General features: G+C 42.9%; 1 protein-coding gene across 3 annotated transcripts in view; it reads right to left on the bottom strand.

Annotated features, from left to right (window-relative positions):
- RELCH (RAB11 binding and LisH domain, coiled-coil and HEAT repeat containing) overlaps positions 1-16924 on the bottom strand; it is a 72598-nt gene that overhangs the window by 47058 nt on the left and 8616 nt on the right. For 2 of the 3 annotated variants that reach the window (XM_077353425.1, XM_077353424.1), the window contains exons 3-10: positions 11804-11875; positions 11642-11697; positions 11264-11377; positions 9676-9876; positions 9488-9579; positions 7394-7699; positions 880-955; positions 209-304 (exon numbers count right to left, since the gene is read on the bottom strand). In XM_077353425.1, coding sequence (XP_077209540.1) covers positions 209-304; positions 880-955; positions 7394-7699; positions 9488-9579; positions 9676-9876; positions 11264-11377; positions 11642-11697; positions 11804-11875 — 1013 coding nt within the window. The remainder of the gene's footprint in view (positions 1-208; positions 305-879; positions 956-7393; positions 7700-9487; positions 9580-9675; positions 9877-11263; positions 11378-11641; positions 11698-11803; positions 11876-16924) is intronic. The other variant, XM_077353426.1, reaches the window with a different exon arrangement.

The raw sequence follows: 16924 nt of genomic DNA on the forward strand, positions 1-16924 counted from the left end.
GACAGAGAGGGCGAGGAGACCATGCTGTTTTTGCTAGACTCACCTGGCAGAGGTGTACACCCATTCTCTAGGAGCAGAGATGCATGCACAAAAGTAAGAAGGTGATTGCATGTAATCGACTTCCACATTAAAAACATTACAAACTTTGTACAGAAATGTTGAAAAATTGTTGTAGGAAAACAAAGGAAAAAGTCTCTGGATTCCTCACCTCTCGCTTTGCAAGCAGGACGTTAGGGACAATGTGAGGCAAACAACGCCCCAGCATAAGCATGACGCTTTTCTCACTATCGGCAATCCGGGACACCTAGAGGCGGAATTCATTTTTAGTTATGTACGGTAATGGCATTACACAGTGCTTGAAACAAAGCTATAGGGCAGGGGTAGTCAAACTGCGGCCCTCCAGATGTCCATGGACTACAATTCCCAGGAGCCCCCTGCCAGCATTTGCTGGCAGGGGGCTCCTGGGAATTGTAGTCCATGGACATCTGGAGGGCCACAGTTTGACTACCCCTGCTATAGGGAGTCCCTCTCAGATATTAGAGGTCAGCAGCTGATATGGCACTCAGCTGCCATCTGGAAGGGTCATGCAAGTATTCTTGTCCCTGGGAGGACTCTGGATTGACTCCATATGCATTAACTAATGTCTCCAGATGGGTAGCATTTCTGCAGCTACCCCAGTGTTCATGCTAGCAGCGTGCAGCTTCTTCTCCAGTGTACTTCTGAAAACAGGCCTGCCACATGTATTAAGCCCGCACACCGCTCCTCTATCTTTCCAAAAGAAGGCTCCTAAGCCTCTGCCAGAAGTATACTTCTAAGGTTAAAACTGAAATGGTCTCCCTGACATAGGCAATCTGCTGAGATTGAATATTTTACACATACCTCTGATCCCAAGCGGCTTTCTGCTGACATCTGACAGAAAGACAACAACGCTTGATGGAATGCAGGCGACAGCTTCCTGGTGTAGCATTGTGAGGGTGGGAAATAAAGGCAGGGGACAGAAAACACAAGCAGCAAGTTACTAGCACAGAAGGCCTGCTTGTTTCATGACTGACAGCTAAAAGGAGGTAATATATAAACCTGCAGAAAGAAACTACTTTCTAGATCAGGCTTTCTCCACCAGAGTTTCGTGAAACCCTTGGGTTTCTTCACAGCCCTGGAAGGGTTTCCCAAATGGTTGGGAGTTAATTATTTTTAATACATTTTTATAGTTGTTAAGACATTTATCAGGTGATATTATCAGAATGGGTATATCACTGTTCAAAATACATTGTTCAATTGTGTAAGTGTAAGGAAAATGCATGCAATGTTTAATCCCCCCCCCCCCGGGATAGTATTCCAGTGAAATAATTTCCCACATGAAGCTTTCTGATTTTTTTTTCCTAGTCAAAGGTGGGTTAGGTGTTATACATACAAATATTCCAGTTCAAGTGTTTGTTGCTGTTGTGACAAATTTAACTTGGAATGGTACTTAAAATTTAATTGACCTAATAGAAATCAGAATAACATTTGTTAAGTAGAGTTATGCTGTGTTTAGGGTATCAGAAAACGTTCTGGATTTTGCCCCCCCCCCTTTTAAATGGGTTTCTCTGTCACAACTTCTAGGAAATGTCCCAATTGTTAGTATTGTCTGCACAACTAAACAGTGTATTTTGAACTGTGATGTAGCTCTTATGGTAATAACTTGTAAGACTTTTTCATCTAGAGCAGCCTTCCTCAACTTTTTTACTTTTGAGAATCCCCTGAAACGTTCTTCAGGCTTAGAGAACCAAAGAAGTGGTGCTACCTTGCAGAATTTGGTTGGGAAGCACAACTGTGTACACGCCCCTCCCCACCCTCTCTCTGTTCAGGGATGCCAGCCCCTAGGTGGGACCTAGAGAACCCCCAGAATGAAAGCTCTTCTCCAGACTGCAGAGATCAGTTCCCATGGAGGAAAGGGCTGCTTTGGACAGGGGGCTGTGCAGCACTGCCCTCTACACACACACACACACACACACACAATACAAAAGCATTCCTCCCTTCTGAAATTGCAAACCTTATTAACCACACAATTACCTCTCCATGTAGGAAATACCTAAGTGTCTCCCTCCTTGGATTGCTGAGAAGCCATTGGCCAGAAAGTCCAAATTTAAAGGAAAATAATCCCATAACAGTCAACGAGCAAGTCAAAAAAGACGGACCCCCTCCTCTTGCAACAGCTTCTTCTACCTGTGCTCTAGCTATGTCTCTTTCAGGCAATGGCAACTTGTACAGTTTGGCGTAGTGGTTAAGATCAGCGGCTTTTAATGTGGCAAACTGGGTTTGATTCTCTGCTCCTCCACATGTCGGGAGACCTTGGGCAAGTTGTAGGCCTGTTAGAAACTGTTCTCACAGAGCAGTTTCTCTCAGAGCCCTCTCAGCCTCTCCTACCTCATTGTGGGGAGAGGAAGGAAAGGCAATCATAAGCCACTCCGACTCCTTTTGGCAGTGAAAAGCAGGGCATAAAAAGCAACTCTTCTTCTACTAGGAAGGTGCTACTGGGAAACAACGTCTCCCCACCTCCACATGTCTCCATGGCCTCCTGGTGCTTCTGTGCCCCTTCTATAGCTTCCCCACCTTCCTTGGCATTGGTCTCAAACTTGCTCCGTTGTGATGGTTTTGGGAAGATTGGAGCCAGACTAAGGTGGTCTCCATATGGCAAGGGAATGTCTACATCTTCCCAGTCCCACCCACATCAGCATTATTTTCCCTGTTGCAATTGCCTGTGATGGTAACCCCCAAAGCATTCCTCCCTTCTCAGATTGCAAATAGCAAACCTCACATGACTTATGAGTAAACATTCTCAGGGCAAAGGCTGTTTCTGGCTTCCCTGTGTCCCAGAGGGCTGGCAGGGGGCTGTTTCTGGGTTTCCCACAGACCCCCTTCCAGACAGCGTACAAAGGCTGCGGCAGGAGGTGGCTCGCTCCCCTCCCATCCTCCAACTTGAAAGGGCATGCTATGAGGCCGGCTCCTCTTCCACCCAGCAAACTTCTGAAACTGGCAGGATGTTCAAGGCGGTGAGCTGACCCCTTATTAGGTTTTCCTGGCTGAGAGCTCTCTCTTCATTGGGGCTAAACTACCAGGGCAGGCCATTCCTGGCCATGTCTTACTCATTAAACATTCCCAGGATAGAGGCTTTTCCTGGCTGTCTGCGATTTGACATGACTGGCCCTCATTGGCAGAGTGCAAATTGAACTGATTGGCCCTCACTGACAGAGTACTTTACCTCTACTGGTGTTACACTCCCAGGGAGGGCCAATCTGATAGGGTCTGAGCTGTCAACTTGAGCTTTATTATGTTTAGTGATCACTTATCAGTTCCAAATTGGACAGGTGATAACATTATCCCTTCCACCTAGTAAGAGGAAACACAGTAAAAAATATTTTGGTAGTCATGTTAATTGCCAGGAAGGACTAGTTAAAGTCAAGATGCATAAGTAACTGAGCAATATGTAATATTGCTTTATGTAATGTTTGAAGACATTTGTTTCAATGTATATGAAGGTGAGAGGCTGCATCTCTACATGCTAGGGATGAGCTATAAAAAGTTACTATAACTGTTATTAGTATCAGCTCATTTTTACTGAGAATTAAACTTTGTTGGTCTTGGAGGTGCTGCTGAACTTAAACTCAGTTCTCACATTTGTTAACTCTTGTATTTGTATACTAATTTGCTGCCATTCACAGATCTTATCAACAGCCTTAATCCAATCTCAGCTATAATCACCCATTTACTTGACATTAATTAGCCCTTCAGGGAAACTACTCCCCTACTTCCTAGTAAAGTTTGAGGAAATTCTGCTTCATTGTATCCAAAGAAATGTGCTTGCCCACAAAACTTTATACTTCAAATAAAACTTTGTTGATCTTAAATGTGCGACTGGACTCTAACTTTATTTAAAAGTGTTAGTTTCTAAAATGTGATTTAGTTATCAAGTCTCACCCATACATCTTGAGGTTTAAGTGAGAAAAACACGATCAGCTACTATGTCTGAAGAAGCGTTATCCATGTATGATTCCAGTAACAGATGACAGCTTATAGTGTGAAGATGCATTTATCTACGCTTAAAGCAAAACCAAAATGTCCAGACACACTGGCTACCGCCTGAATATTTTTTCCACTCGCCTATTACCAAGGCAAATGCAAATGAATGGAAAGATACACAAGTGTGGCAACTGAAGATACTGGAGTTGGATACCCCAATATTTCTGGCAGACTCTCCTGCTCTGGACTTTCATGCTGGAGAAGAGCACCACCGCTGCCAGAAGAGTCCTGAAGGATCCAACCCATTGATTTAGCTCCTTGCTATTATAGACATTGCTCCACAGCATGTTCATTGACATGTGTTATACATAATACTTTTGAAGTTTTCCTAGTCCTCCATTAATTATCATTTCTGAACATGAATGGTATTAGATAAAAAATGAAGACACAACAGATAAAAATGCCAAATCAGGAGCATCCAAACTTTTTACTTGGGGTTCCCCCCCGCCCATCCCCAATGAGCTAACTGCCCATGACAGAGGCAGGGTTTGCCCCATTTGACAAAGACCAGTCCCTAAGCAGTCGGCACCCTGTCCTTCAGCAGTGCCTTCCCAGTGCTCCTAAAGCCTTGCCAAGCAGGCAGGGACAAGCTCAGGAGTCTTGCTTAAGAGGCAGGGTTGGAGCTACCAGCCCGATCCCTTGAGCAGTTGGCAACCTTTTTTCTTTGGCCAGGCTTTCTGAGTGTTCCAAAAGCCCTTGCAAAGAGGTAGGGCTGCAGCCGTTTAAGAGGCTTGGCTGGACAGAAAAATGCCTGATGCTGGCTCACAGCCATCATTATACAAAAGAACCTACTTTAAGTATTTGAAAGGAGGAGGAGGGCAGGATGCTGTTTCTGTTGGCTGCAGAGGAGAGGACACGCAGTAATGGGTTTAAACTTCAAGTACATCGATATAGGCTAGATATCAGGAAAAAACTTTTCACAGTCAGAGTAGTTCAGCAGTGGAATAGGCTGCATAAGGAGGTGGTGAGCTCCCCCTCACAGGAAGTCTTCAAGCAAAGGTTGGATACACACTTTTCTTGGACGCTTTAGGATGCTTAGGGCTGATCCTGCGTTGAGCAGGGGGTTGGACTAGATGGCCTGTATGGCCCCTTCCAACTCTATGATTCTATGATACTAACACAAAGGCAGAACTACACGTTGCGGGCTGTGGGGCACACCTACGTACCAAGCTCCTTCCTGTAATATGGCCAAATTTATCATCAGGCTCTGTATTTCTTCACATAAATGACTGCTGTTAGTGGGAATAAGGAAAACTCATGAGACAGTACCCTGGCATGGGTGAAGGCTGGCACACACTGAAAGAGAGCACGGCAAGCATGTAACCTGCAACATGCCGTTCAATGTCAGCACATTTCTTTGGGAAACTCTTTAGCTCTAGTTTTTGAATTCTGTCACTGATTTGTGTAAGGACTAGACAGAAGACCACATAGACTGGGTACTGTTTGGCAGATAGGGGGAAGAATAGCAGGGGAAAAGGACAACCCTCTCAGAGGTAGAATCATAGAGTTGGAAGGGGCGGTACAGGCCATCTAGTCCAACCCCTTCTCAGCCTCAAGCATCCATGTAAAGAAACTGTCCAGCTGCTGCTTGAAGACCACCAGTGAGGGGGAGCTCACCTACTTCTTAGGCAGCTGATTCTACTGCTGTACTACTCTGTGAATTTCCCTGATATCTTGTCCATAACCTACACATAGTTTAAATCCATTACTGCAGATCCTAACCTCTGCTGCCAACAGGAACTTTTACCCTGCCCTCCTCTAAGTGACAACTTTTCAAATACTTTAAGAGAACAATGATGTTCCCTCGCAACCTCCTCTACTCCAGGCTGAACATCCCCAAGACCCTCAACCTTTCCTCACAGGGCTTTATCTCCAGAAGTGGAGTCAGCAATTACTGATAACATGGGTTATACACCCATGTATAGTCTTATGCTTGTGAAATGAGTAGGAGGCAGCACACATATCAGGGAAGTCATGTTGCCCATGGACCTATGTATCCTCAGTCAAATGTTACCACTCTGCTTGTATGCACACAAACTGTATGTATGAATGGCTCTACCCCTGTGACTGGGAGTGCTGGAAAAGCAACGTCCCTGATGAAAGAGGAAAGTGTATACAGTCTGTATGTCGTATGTAGCATAGTCAGGAGATCTAAGGAGTGTCAGGCTGTCAGAGGTGGTTTACTATTGCCTGTCTCTGCGTCATGACCCCTAGTGTTCCTTGGAGCAACTCTATCCCAGTACTAGCCAGGATCGACCCTTAGCTTCTGAGATCTGATGGGATCAGGCTTCAAGAAGAAGAGTTGGTTCTTATATGCTGCTTTTCTCTACCCAAAGATATCCCCCAAAGTGTCTTACAGTCACCTTCCCTTTCCTCTTCTCACAACAGACACCCTGTGAGGTGGGTGAGGCTGAGAGAGCCCTGAGATTATTGAAGAAGAGTTGGTTCTTATATGCCACTTTTCCCTACCCAAAGGAGTCTCAAAGCGGTTTACAGTTGCCTTCCCTTTCCTCTCCCCACAACAGACACCCTGTGAGGGAGGGGAGGCTGAGATAGTACTGATAGTACTGCTCGATCAGAACAGCTTTATCAATGCTGTGGTGAGCCCAAGGTCACCAGATGGCTGCATGTAGAGGAGGAGCAGGGAATCAAACCCGGCTCACCAGATTACAAGTCGGTGCTCCTAACCACTATACCAAGCTGCCTGGGCTATTCAGGTTAGGGACTTGGAAGCTAAGTCTATATGTCCATGTTATAAGAAAAGGAACAAAGGAAAGGTCCACCCATGGACATTGCCCTCTAGATGTGTCACACATAGAGTTGTACTCCCCCTCTACCCATGTGATGCATATTGGACTACAGTCGCATCAGGTCAAGTTTTAAGTGACAGCTTTAGCTGTCTGCTACCACAGTGTCTGCTACCACAGTTCCTGCTGCTAAAGAAATTAGCTTTTTACACTTTGAACTACTCAGTTGTATTGAATAGCTGGTTTGGACAGAGTTTAAACAGTATTAGTATGAGAAAGCTGGTTTATAGAACACAGAAGCTGGACAGGCTAGATTAGTATTTTCTAGTTAGGCAGCAGGAGTTCTGTTTAGCACTATACAATTCCTCATTTCCTTAAGACCACCAGCATGGTAGCATCTTAATGTCTCTGTGTTGCACCCCAAAAGAAAGAAAAATTAATCCTGTAAAAGCTTTGTTGATGACTTTGCAATAAATATGGATTTGCCCAAGCATTACTAAATACCTTTTATAGAGAAAGCCATTCAAGAGTCAAAACTGGTGGCCTTATTTCTAAAGACAAGAGAGGCTTTTTGAAAAATCACTAACCTATTCGGTTTATCAAAGTGCACGGCAGCTTTAATGGACGGGGAACAAGATGGAGGTTTTCCTCTCTCCTTATTAGGAATACAACTTATAGTGTTATCTTTCAGAAGTCTGGACTCAGGGTCAGTCACTGTGGAAAGCCTTTCCTCTTCTGTTTCCTCATGGTTACTGTCAATGGCGGAACTCTTGATATCCAAATATCTTCCGTTATCATCAGGCAATGAGAGAGGCACTTGAGCTAAAGATGACTGGACGGAGTCACAGATGACTGGAATGGCAGGTTTTTCGTTCCTTAAGTAGTCTATTTCACTGTAGGAGGGAAACGAAAGAGTCAGCTGTAGCTTCCCCCACCAATCAGAAGATCATTGTATGAAACACTAACAAGGAATAAGTCACCTCCAGCAATTTATCACTGCTTTGAAGCATATTAACCGCATTTTCCAAAAATGTGTCACAGAGTATTTAGCAGACTATTTTTACAAGGTGGGAACCTAAGAGGGCTTTGGAAGAACGCTCTGTAGACTCCTGCAGTCTTTGAAATCAACTTAGAGATTGATAAAACTTGCTGTTTTTATAGAAAATCCAGTGCTATAAAATGAATTATTGGTGTGCTTGGTAGCCATATATATCTGAGGAGCATATAAGTACTGAACTCAGAGAGAGGTTTTCAAGGCAGGTGAGAAACAGAGGTGGTTTGCTTTTCCCTCCCCCTGCAGAACTTTCCTTCTGGTCTTCCATCCAAAGACCAACCATGCTTAGCTTCCAAGACCTGAAAAGACAGAACTAACCCCTGCTGTCTTCTCTCACCACATATGAAGTTTGACAGAAACCATAAGAACTTACTATGGGCTCAAGTTTGCTACCTGGAGAATCTGGGATCTAGGAGTCATGGGGCTTCCATTAGAATAACCCATTCATTTCCATTCCACATTGGACCATCTTGACAGACTTAATCCATTGACAGACAACTGAGGCTGGGCTGGACCATCTATTTGTCATGGAAGTTCATCAGAGCTGTCACCAGATGTTTGGTGGGGGTAAGGCTAATTTTATAAGTCCCTGATTGATAACAATAGCCTCTGACATCAGAAATGGGGATTTATTAAATCAGCTTATCAGACTTATAAAGGGGGCTGGCTCCGATCCAGTTCCATAGGCCACAGATGTCTGGACCCTTGAGACTTCCCCCTTGTCTTCAGCCTTCTTTAGAAACTGGAGTTCACAGGGGGCTAGGTAGGGCATTAGGGCTCTGCATATGCTCTGAGGAACTTGATACAGCTTAGATAAAGTGTATTTAGGTTGATTTAGTTCCATGTTATTGCTTTTTATCTGAAATATCTCTGTGCTGGATATTGTGTGCCTTCCCGGTACTTTATTTTGCCCTTTCTCCACAATTTTTAAAAAATCCAACAAACCTCTCTCCCCCTTTTAATAATAAACATTTATAAAGACACTTCAGTTGGGATAACTTATTCCCCTGGAATATTCCTTTGACTTTCTGCCCTCCATGCTAGACCACACAATATTACATAGTTGGTTAGGAGGTATTTCTTAGGGTTTCTACCTGGTCACTTCGTTATTGTTCTAGGACTGTACTAGAAGGATATCTTCTCAGCGGATCAGTCTAGATGTTCTCAGGAGGTAATTGTGTTATTATAGCAGGGTTCCAGAGTGCTGTCCAGGGAGACTTAGGCTAAGTCAAGGAAAGACATCACCCTCCTCTTCCTTCTTTAACAAGGAGTACATCCATTAAAAATGTCATATATGCCCCATGGTTAGGTGGCTTTGGAATATTCAGTTCTACATGCTATTACCCCCATGCAGTATTAATCTTGCGTGTGTGTGTGTGTGTGTGTGTAGTTCAGACATGGTGAAAGAGAAGACCTGACTGATGCCAGTCTGCCTAGGAACAGCACATAATCCTGAGAATGTTTGGCATAGCCAACATTTCTCATAAAAATCAAGGGGCAACCTAAATTACCAAAAGACACTGTTAATCAAGGAAACTTAAATATCTACTGATTCATCTACTTTATCAACTACACTTTCAATGGATAAAAAAAGAATCTCACAACTCTATAGTGTGACAGTACATACCTTTCAAGTCTTTGTATCTGTTCCATTAGAGACCATTTCTCTGTGCTTAACGAATTAATTTGATCTTCCAATTTCTGCACCATTACACATTGCTAAATAAGAGAAAAGATGGAGGAAAGACATAATTTGTAGTACTGCATGCCTGGCAGCAGGCTTTGTACGGGCAAAAGGAAATCAAATTTTGTTACCTCTATTGACTGTGGCGTTCCAAATATGGGAATGCTCTCCAGTATGGGAGTGGTAGCGTCTAATTCATCCTCCTCTGTGCCAACGGCTATATCGAAAACATCTTTTGCAGATATTTGGTGGTTCCCAAAATCACGATACAGCTGGAGCAAGTCTGGAGGCTTCGGAATGTTCAGTCCCACGTCATCCCACAGCTCAAAATCCTTTGGAAGGGCAAAAGCAGAATGTTTACGGAGCTCTTCCGGTCAATGGTTCTTCTCATAGACCCAAACAGAATTCCTGCATCACAGCAGCAAATGGTTTCTGTTGAGCATCTGACAGCCATCTCAGCCTTCAGGTGCTTTTGATTTAGTGACTAGAAAATGTATTTGTCTAGAGTAATAAACTTGGTCCAACACCCAGCAAACCAAACAAAAGTTGGATGACAATACAAGGCAGAACAAGGAAGCTGATCGCTAAGAAAAAAAAATGGCACAAGTCCAGATTGTGAAATCCAAAACAGAGGCAAGGGCGTTTTCATTTTTTTAAAAAATTGTTAAGAGGGATATTCCTCCACCTCCAGAGGGCATTTTGTAATTGCTCTCTTCTGTTAACTATTTATAAATTTCAAAACTCCATTGTGAGCATCCAGCACATATGGCTGCCTCAAACCAAGGAGGAAAACCACCATTTCCTTAAACGTTCAGCCATTAGCAGACAGACAAAAAAAGTCACACTGGGATCAGATGAGATCAGAACGTGTCATAAGAAGGCGATGTGCCCTCAGAAATCCAGAAAGGCTATTCTTAAAATATTTAAGTGATATGCCTGCTTGAAGGCAGTATTACTGGATTTCTTTTTAAGAATCACCCAAAAGGCAAGTATAGCTGTATTACAGCAAAGAAAGAAAATCCCAAGACAGTCAATCTGGTCCACAGAATTGTTAGTAAAAGAACAGATCATGCAAATATATTGAGTGAAAGCAGTGCCTAAAAAGACAGACTAAGCTCCGATGAGTTTTCTCATGCCAAACTAGCTTGGCCATCAACATTGTTCTGTTAAATGGTGAGGAGGTCCATAGATATATATATAAGATATTTGTATAAAATGTCATATGTACAAGCTAAGCTGCATACTCTGAACTTCGTTACAAGGCACTTTTGTTCTCAGTAAGTAAGTAAGGTTGGCTCTTTAATCTCTGCAGCCTCATTCATCAAGATTTGATAGACAAAATTAGATATTGTTTCTGGAGAGTACTAAACTAGAAGTTATTAATAAGATTTTCTGGCATTCACAGCCCATAGCCAACTAATCATTTTCAGAGCATTATAACATGGGGCAGTAGCATCATCCTATACTCCTAATGTCCAAAGAGGCCGCCATGTTGATTACTGGCATGGGCATTCTTCTGCTCTGCCAATAGTTATGCTTTTCTTGTTTCCTGCCATGAACAGGAAAATAACCCTGCATCCATTTCTCTCACAAAACAGATATCTAATTAGGCAATCTGGGAAAAGGAAAGAAGAAATTATCAGAAGCAACATCAGAAAACAGCCATATAATGTACACCTACAAACTTCAGCTATAAAAGTGAAAAATATGCAACCTTACCTGATCATCATTTTCATCTGAAAAAGTTATTGAAGTCAGCTTGTAACCGTTTTTTAACAAAAATTCATTGACTAAGAAGTTTAGAGCTCTTTTTTCAAGAGGTTTAATTGGTTCCTAGGAAGAAGGACAAACAATTATTACAGGTTTATTAAATATTGGACCCCACTGTATTATGATCCACAGATTTTAGAACAGCAATGAAGGTAAGTATAAATGTTTGTCAGCCTACATAAAGTGTTAAAAGTGTTCAGTCACATATACGTATGAATCACAGAGCTGTTTAGAAAGGTGTGATCAGAAATGCACTTGTCTAGAGGTGAGTGGGTGACTGAAAACTGATATAAGGTAACAACAAATGAAGCTTCTGTAGTTACCTACCTGAATTTCAGGACTTGATTTGTAATTTCTCCGTTCCTGCAAAGGAACTTCATTTTCTGTAAACGGCAATACACAAAAGGTATTATTCTCCACTTTGTAAGGCTCCAGCCTCTGCTATTTTGTCAAAATACAAATACTAATGAAAAGGTTTATGTACACCACCTGCAGCCTGAGTCAGGTTGGCTCGGAGGGCCTGAATGGTCTCCTTTGCTTTCCGTAGTTCAAACTCCAGGACTGGACAAGGATTTGGATTAAACATATACAGGCATCCAACCAAGAATAGGGAAACAAAAAATGAAATATAAAAAAGCAAGGATGGGTATGAAAATAAAATACAGTTTGTATTAAAGACAAAGCATGCAATCTTTATGGAACTCATGAACGCATGCAGCAGAGTTAGACTGAAGCAAACTGGTGAACGTTTTCCATCATTAGAATCTGATCTTCAGAGCTTAAGCGGTCTGACAAGGAATGCTATCGGCTTGAGCAAAACAATCTTATCGCCCCTACTTTGTTTGGAAAGTTCCCCACAAAGCATCGGTGCACGCTAATGTTGAAAAGCCGAGAAACTCAAAAATAAGACAGGGTGAAGCTCTATGAAGGTGTCTTGCTCTGAGGGCACATCTGATTAAGCTGTCAATCTTGTGAACAGGATGGAATTGCTAGCAGTTGCAGGGACTAAAGAGGTACAATGTGCATGGGGCTGCTCTTATATTGGAGGCCATTTAAAAATGACCTGATGGGGCAGCTATTATTCTGTGGCATGCTATTTACGCGGAGCAGCTTATCAAGGGATCAGTCAAGTGCTCCTGACATTGCTACCTTTAGAAATGGAAGACTCAAGTTTCTTCTTCAAACAAAACCATTTGTCAACACTGTTTAGGCAAGTTGGCATTTGGCATTGACGAAATGTATTTTTTTCCCAGCAACAGGCAGAAATTTGTAGAAAATTAAAACGAATTTAACCCTCAAATGGCCCCATACAAACAGAGTGAAAGGGTTAGTTCACCAGCTGAGATAATAGGTGACCAGATTGCAGACCATAAACAGTGTCACCATGAAACCAAAGGGAAATCTATTTATTTTTCAGGAAATTACTGAAAAGCTTTATGTTGGAGTAGCCTAAGACAGGGGTAGTCAACCTGTGGTCTTCCAGATGTTCATGGACTACAATTACCATGAGCCCCTGCCAGCGTTTGCTGGCAGGGGCTCATGGTAATTGTAGTCCATGGACATCTGGAGGACCACAGGTTGACGACCCCTGGCCTACGAGACTAAGCTTCAGATCATTATGCAAAAACTGTATTTGAAGATACTGGTTATATTATAAGGGCTATCTTTGGGAAACATGTACAGAAAACTCCCTTTTTCCCCGAGGGCAATGTTTTGGTCCTGAGAGCATATGGAAAAAAGATTCACTCAGTTTGCATTTTTTTTCCTTGTTCAAAAACAGAACGGGGTAGCTATAGTACATCACATCTACTACATCGAAGTAAATTGTTTGATGCACAGAATTTTACTGCAGAAATACAAAAGCACAACTGAGGATCTGATGAAAAAGTGTGAAAAATTCTGTAGTAGTCAGCAATGCTGATCTGCAAATATTTCTGTGCAACAAAGTCTGACAAGAATAGTACTAAGACCCTTTTCTTCATTAACATATATTTCACAGAAGGAGCCAGCTTTAGGATAATTTGGCGAAAACCCTTTGGCTTAAAAATAACCAATTCAATTATTCAATTTAGAGTACGTTAATTTAAGAACCATGGGCAGTTTCCCCTTTAAAAGCTATCAAAGTGTTGGGCTACAGAACAATTGCAGATCAGAAATGCACTGCAACAAGATGATAAAAATGTTTAAAAAAAATCAGCGAGAACACAAGCTGTAGGGAAGGTCAGAAACTCCACTAAGGAACTGAAGCAAGACACATCACTGAGGGCACAGAGAGTCAGAAAACCCATATGACACCAACCCATGTCAGACGGCAAACTATTTTAGGGTATATTAATACTCAAACACAGCCAACAGCCATTTGTGACTGCAACTTGGTTTCCCTGTTAACACAGTTTACTCTGCTGCATGGTTTCTCTTTTGACAGTCTAACACAGGGGTAGGGAAACTGTTGCCCTCCAGTTGTCCATGAACTACTCAATGGGAATTGTAGTCCATGGACATCTGGAGGGCCACAGTTTCCCTACCCCTGTTCTAACATCTCCCAAGCACATAGTGGGCTCAAAACTATTGCAAAGTTGATGGATGGCCATAATAAAAATGTACGCTCTGAAGAAAAAGAGTCGATGCTTTTCTTTACAAAGTAATTTCTTTCGGGTAACAAAAGCTTGCAGCGAAGGTAAACTGCAATTTGAACGAAGACGGAGGCTCTGTCGCTGCCCTTTTGAGTTTGGCAGCAGCCTTGACTATAGAAGATTAAAAAAAGTCCTGTCACACCTTAAAAACACACCACTCATCTAAAATAGGGCATAGTTCACAAAAGTGTTTGCAACAACCTCGCGTTCAAGGTGTGATGGCACTCTTAACTGTTTTTTTCCCCCTGCATCACATTAACACAGCAGCCACCTCAGAGATTTATAGCACAAGGTACCCTCCCGTACCCAGACATACTTGAAGCACTTAAATTCTGGGCAGTGGGAATTTTTTAATGGTAAGCTCAGCAGGGCTAGAAGTAACTGCAAAGCAACATTTTTGGGGGGAGAAGCCAGAAGGAGCAGAAAAGCGGCAATTTTTAATATATTTGTGTGAACACTTTGGGACCGACTTCTCAGTGAGTGTGAGGCAGTGTATGGTTCAAAAGGTGTTTGCAAACACCCCGCTACTTGTATACATAGAGCTGAAATTGAAAGCTCCCATGTTTAGGAAGTCAGGCATCAAATCGCTTGGAACAGTGGTCCCCATTCCCCGGTCTGGGGACTGGTACCGGTCCGTAGATCAGTCGGTACCGGGCTGCGGCTTCTCCTCGTCCTCCTCCCCGGCTGCTGCCTCAGGGGCTGCCCTGCTACTCTGCCGCCGGGTCACCTTTGGTACTCTCCAGCGGCCGGCATGGCAGCGCCCCCCTGTGGGTGGTGGGAGGTCAGGGGCGCCAGAGGGATAGCAAGTGGAGCAGGGGCTCAGGCGGCACAGCAGCGATGTTCCTCGTTGACCGGTCCCTAGTGATAAAAAGGTTGAGGACCACTGGCTTGGAACATCTAAATTTGGTGCTCCAACAAATATAAATTTGTGCCTCACTTTAAAACCAGAAATGGCTGCCAGGTTGGCTAAAACACCTGAATGCAGAGATCCTAACAAACTGTGGCTAGATGAAAGATTTCCTGAACTAGGAAAGTCTTGCATCTCAGCCCTGTGCATCTAGTGGGGGAAGCACATGAGCCACAGAATAAACCTGGTTCAAGACTGGCCTGAACAAACTGGAACTCTTTATAGACATCAAATGCCAGCTCGAGAACTGGATTTCTATTGTCTTTTGATATGCTAGGTCAGGTGGGTTGGTTTTCGAAGCAAAAGAAGTGGTGAGAAGGCATTCAATTTTACATAAAAATACAAATAAACAAACAAAATCCTTTGCATCCCTTCAAAATAAGATACAGACACGCCACAACAATGAGTGTGTTGTAAAGGGCTGGGGGGGGATGAATTAAAGGGCCGGGGGGGGGGAGAAGGCGTCCTTCGGGGCTCACCTCCAAGGACCACATATGGTCCGCAGCCCACAGGTTGGGGATCGCTATGCTAAATGGCTTTTTGAAAATAAAACTTATTCAAATACTTTTTTGATTTTCTGCTGAAGACCAAATATGAAGTATGTTAATTTTTTAATGGAATTCATGTCACCAAATCGATTGTGTCTGACTTCCCAGCATTCCCAATCTAACGTCAAGGGGCTTGACAGAAATTTTAGAGCTTCAACTATGAATGAAGGCTGTGAAACTTTAAATCCCATGGAATATGATCACAAGGGGGGGGGGCGATAGTCAATATATGGTCTTAGAATATTTCGGATGTTTTAAAGCCTCAGGAGACATTTAACTGAATGACCAGGAATACCAAACGATTACATTCTCAGAGAAAATGCCCTACTATATTCCAGACGAAAACATAATGCAACATGCGAAGTTTCTGAAACACACAGAACTTTCCTATTACTTTGATCAGCTACATGTAAAAGACAAACCAAACAATGTTTTCTCTTGAGCTTGCAATAGCAAGATAAAAACAAGAACAAAATATTCAGGAAGAGTTTAGGATGAATTTTCCCAGGTGCCTGGGTAAAAAGCCTAGGTTTTTCCTCTCTACAGATTAGGGGTGAGATTAGTCTAAAACAGGGATAGTCAGACTGCGGCCCTCCAGATGTCCATGGACTACAATTCCCATGAGCCCCTGCCAGCTTTTGCTGGCAGGGGCTCCTGGGAATTGTAGTCCATGGACATCTGGAGGGCCGCAGTTTGACTACCCCTGGTCTAAAACATAACCGAACTAGTGCACCAATTTTATCACAGTTGTTAGAATGACAAAACCCCTTGATAAAATCTAATCAATTTTTACAGGCCTTCCTGAAGAAGATGCTCAGGAGGCCATAAAGTTGAAGTAAAGCAGACAGCAGCTACTGCAGCACTAGCACTGTTCAGAAGCGCTACTCTTATTTGGGGCTGCTGAGCTGACCCTGCTGTTAGGCAGCCTGCAGACTTCTTGAATCAATCATTAGTTAGACCCTAGCACATATGAAGTGAATTTCTAATTCAGTCTTTCACAAAACTGAAATCAGGACTTGCTAGGAAATTCATTCAACATTCTATTCAATTGTACCTAACACCATGGGTGGAATTTATCCTAATCCCACAAAAGCTTTCCAGGACCAACTGAGAAACCAATTAACACAAATAACAAAGCATAAAATGTAATGTCATCCTTTCTTCTTTATAAAGGGCTGGACCCTAAGCTTGCATCCACTCACAAAAGCAGCACTCACATGAGATTTCTACCCCCCCCCCCAACAGACACTTGTACCCCATGCCGTACTTGGGAGGTCCACGGACATCCCGTGTACCTATAATTCAGGGAGCCACATACAGAACTAGATGTGGCACTGTCCATCTGTGGGGCTTCTGCTGTTTGTTTTGTGACAACTGCCAGTGACAGAAGAGACATAAAGGGGCAGATTTTAAAAACTTTACTTGTCCCTTTCTATTGCAAAAGGATATTGTGGAACATTTGAACAGCCACTCAAATCATTTTCAAAGCATTACAGGTAGGAAGTATTCGGGGAATAGCAAA

Source organism: Paroedura picta, chromosome 9 (assembly GCF_049243985.1).
Source record: "Paroedura picta isolate Pp20150507F chromosome 9, Ppicta_v3.0, whole genome shotgun sequence".
Taxonomy (NCBI): Eukaryota; Metazoa; Chordata; class Lepidosauria; order Squamata; family Gekkonidae; genus Paroedura; species Paroedura picta.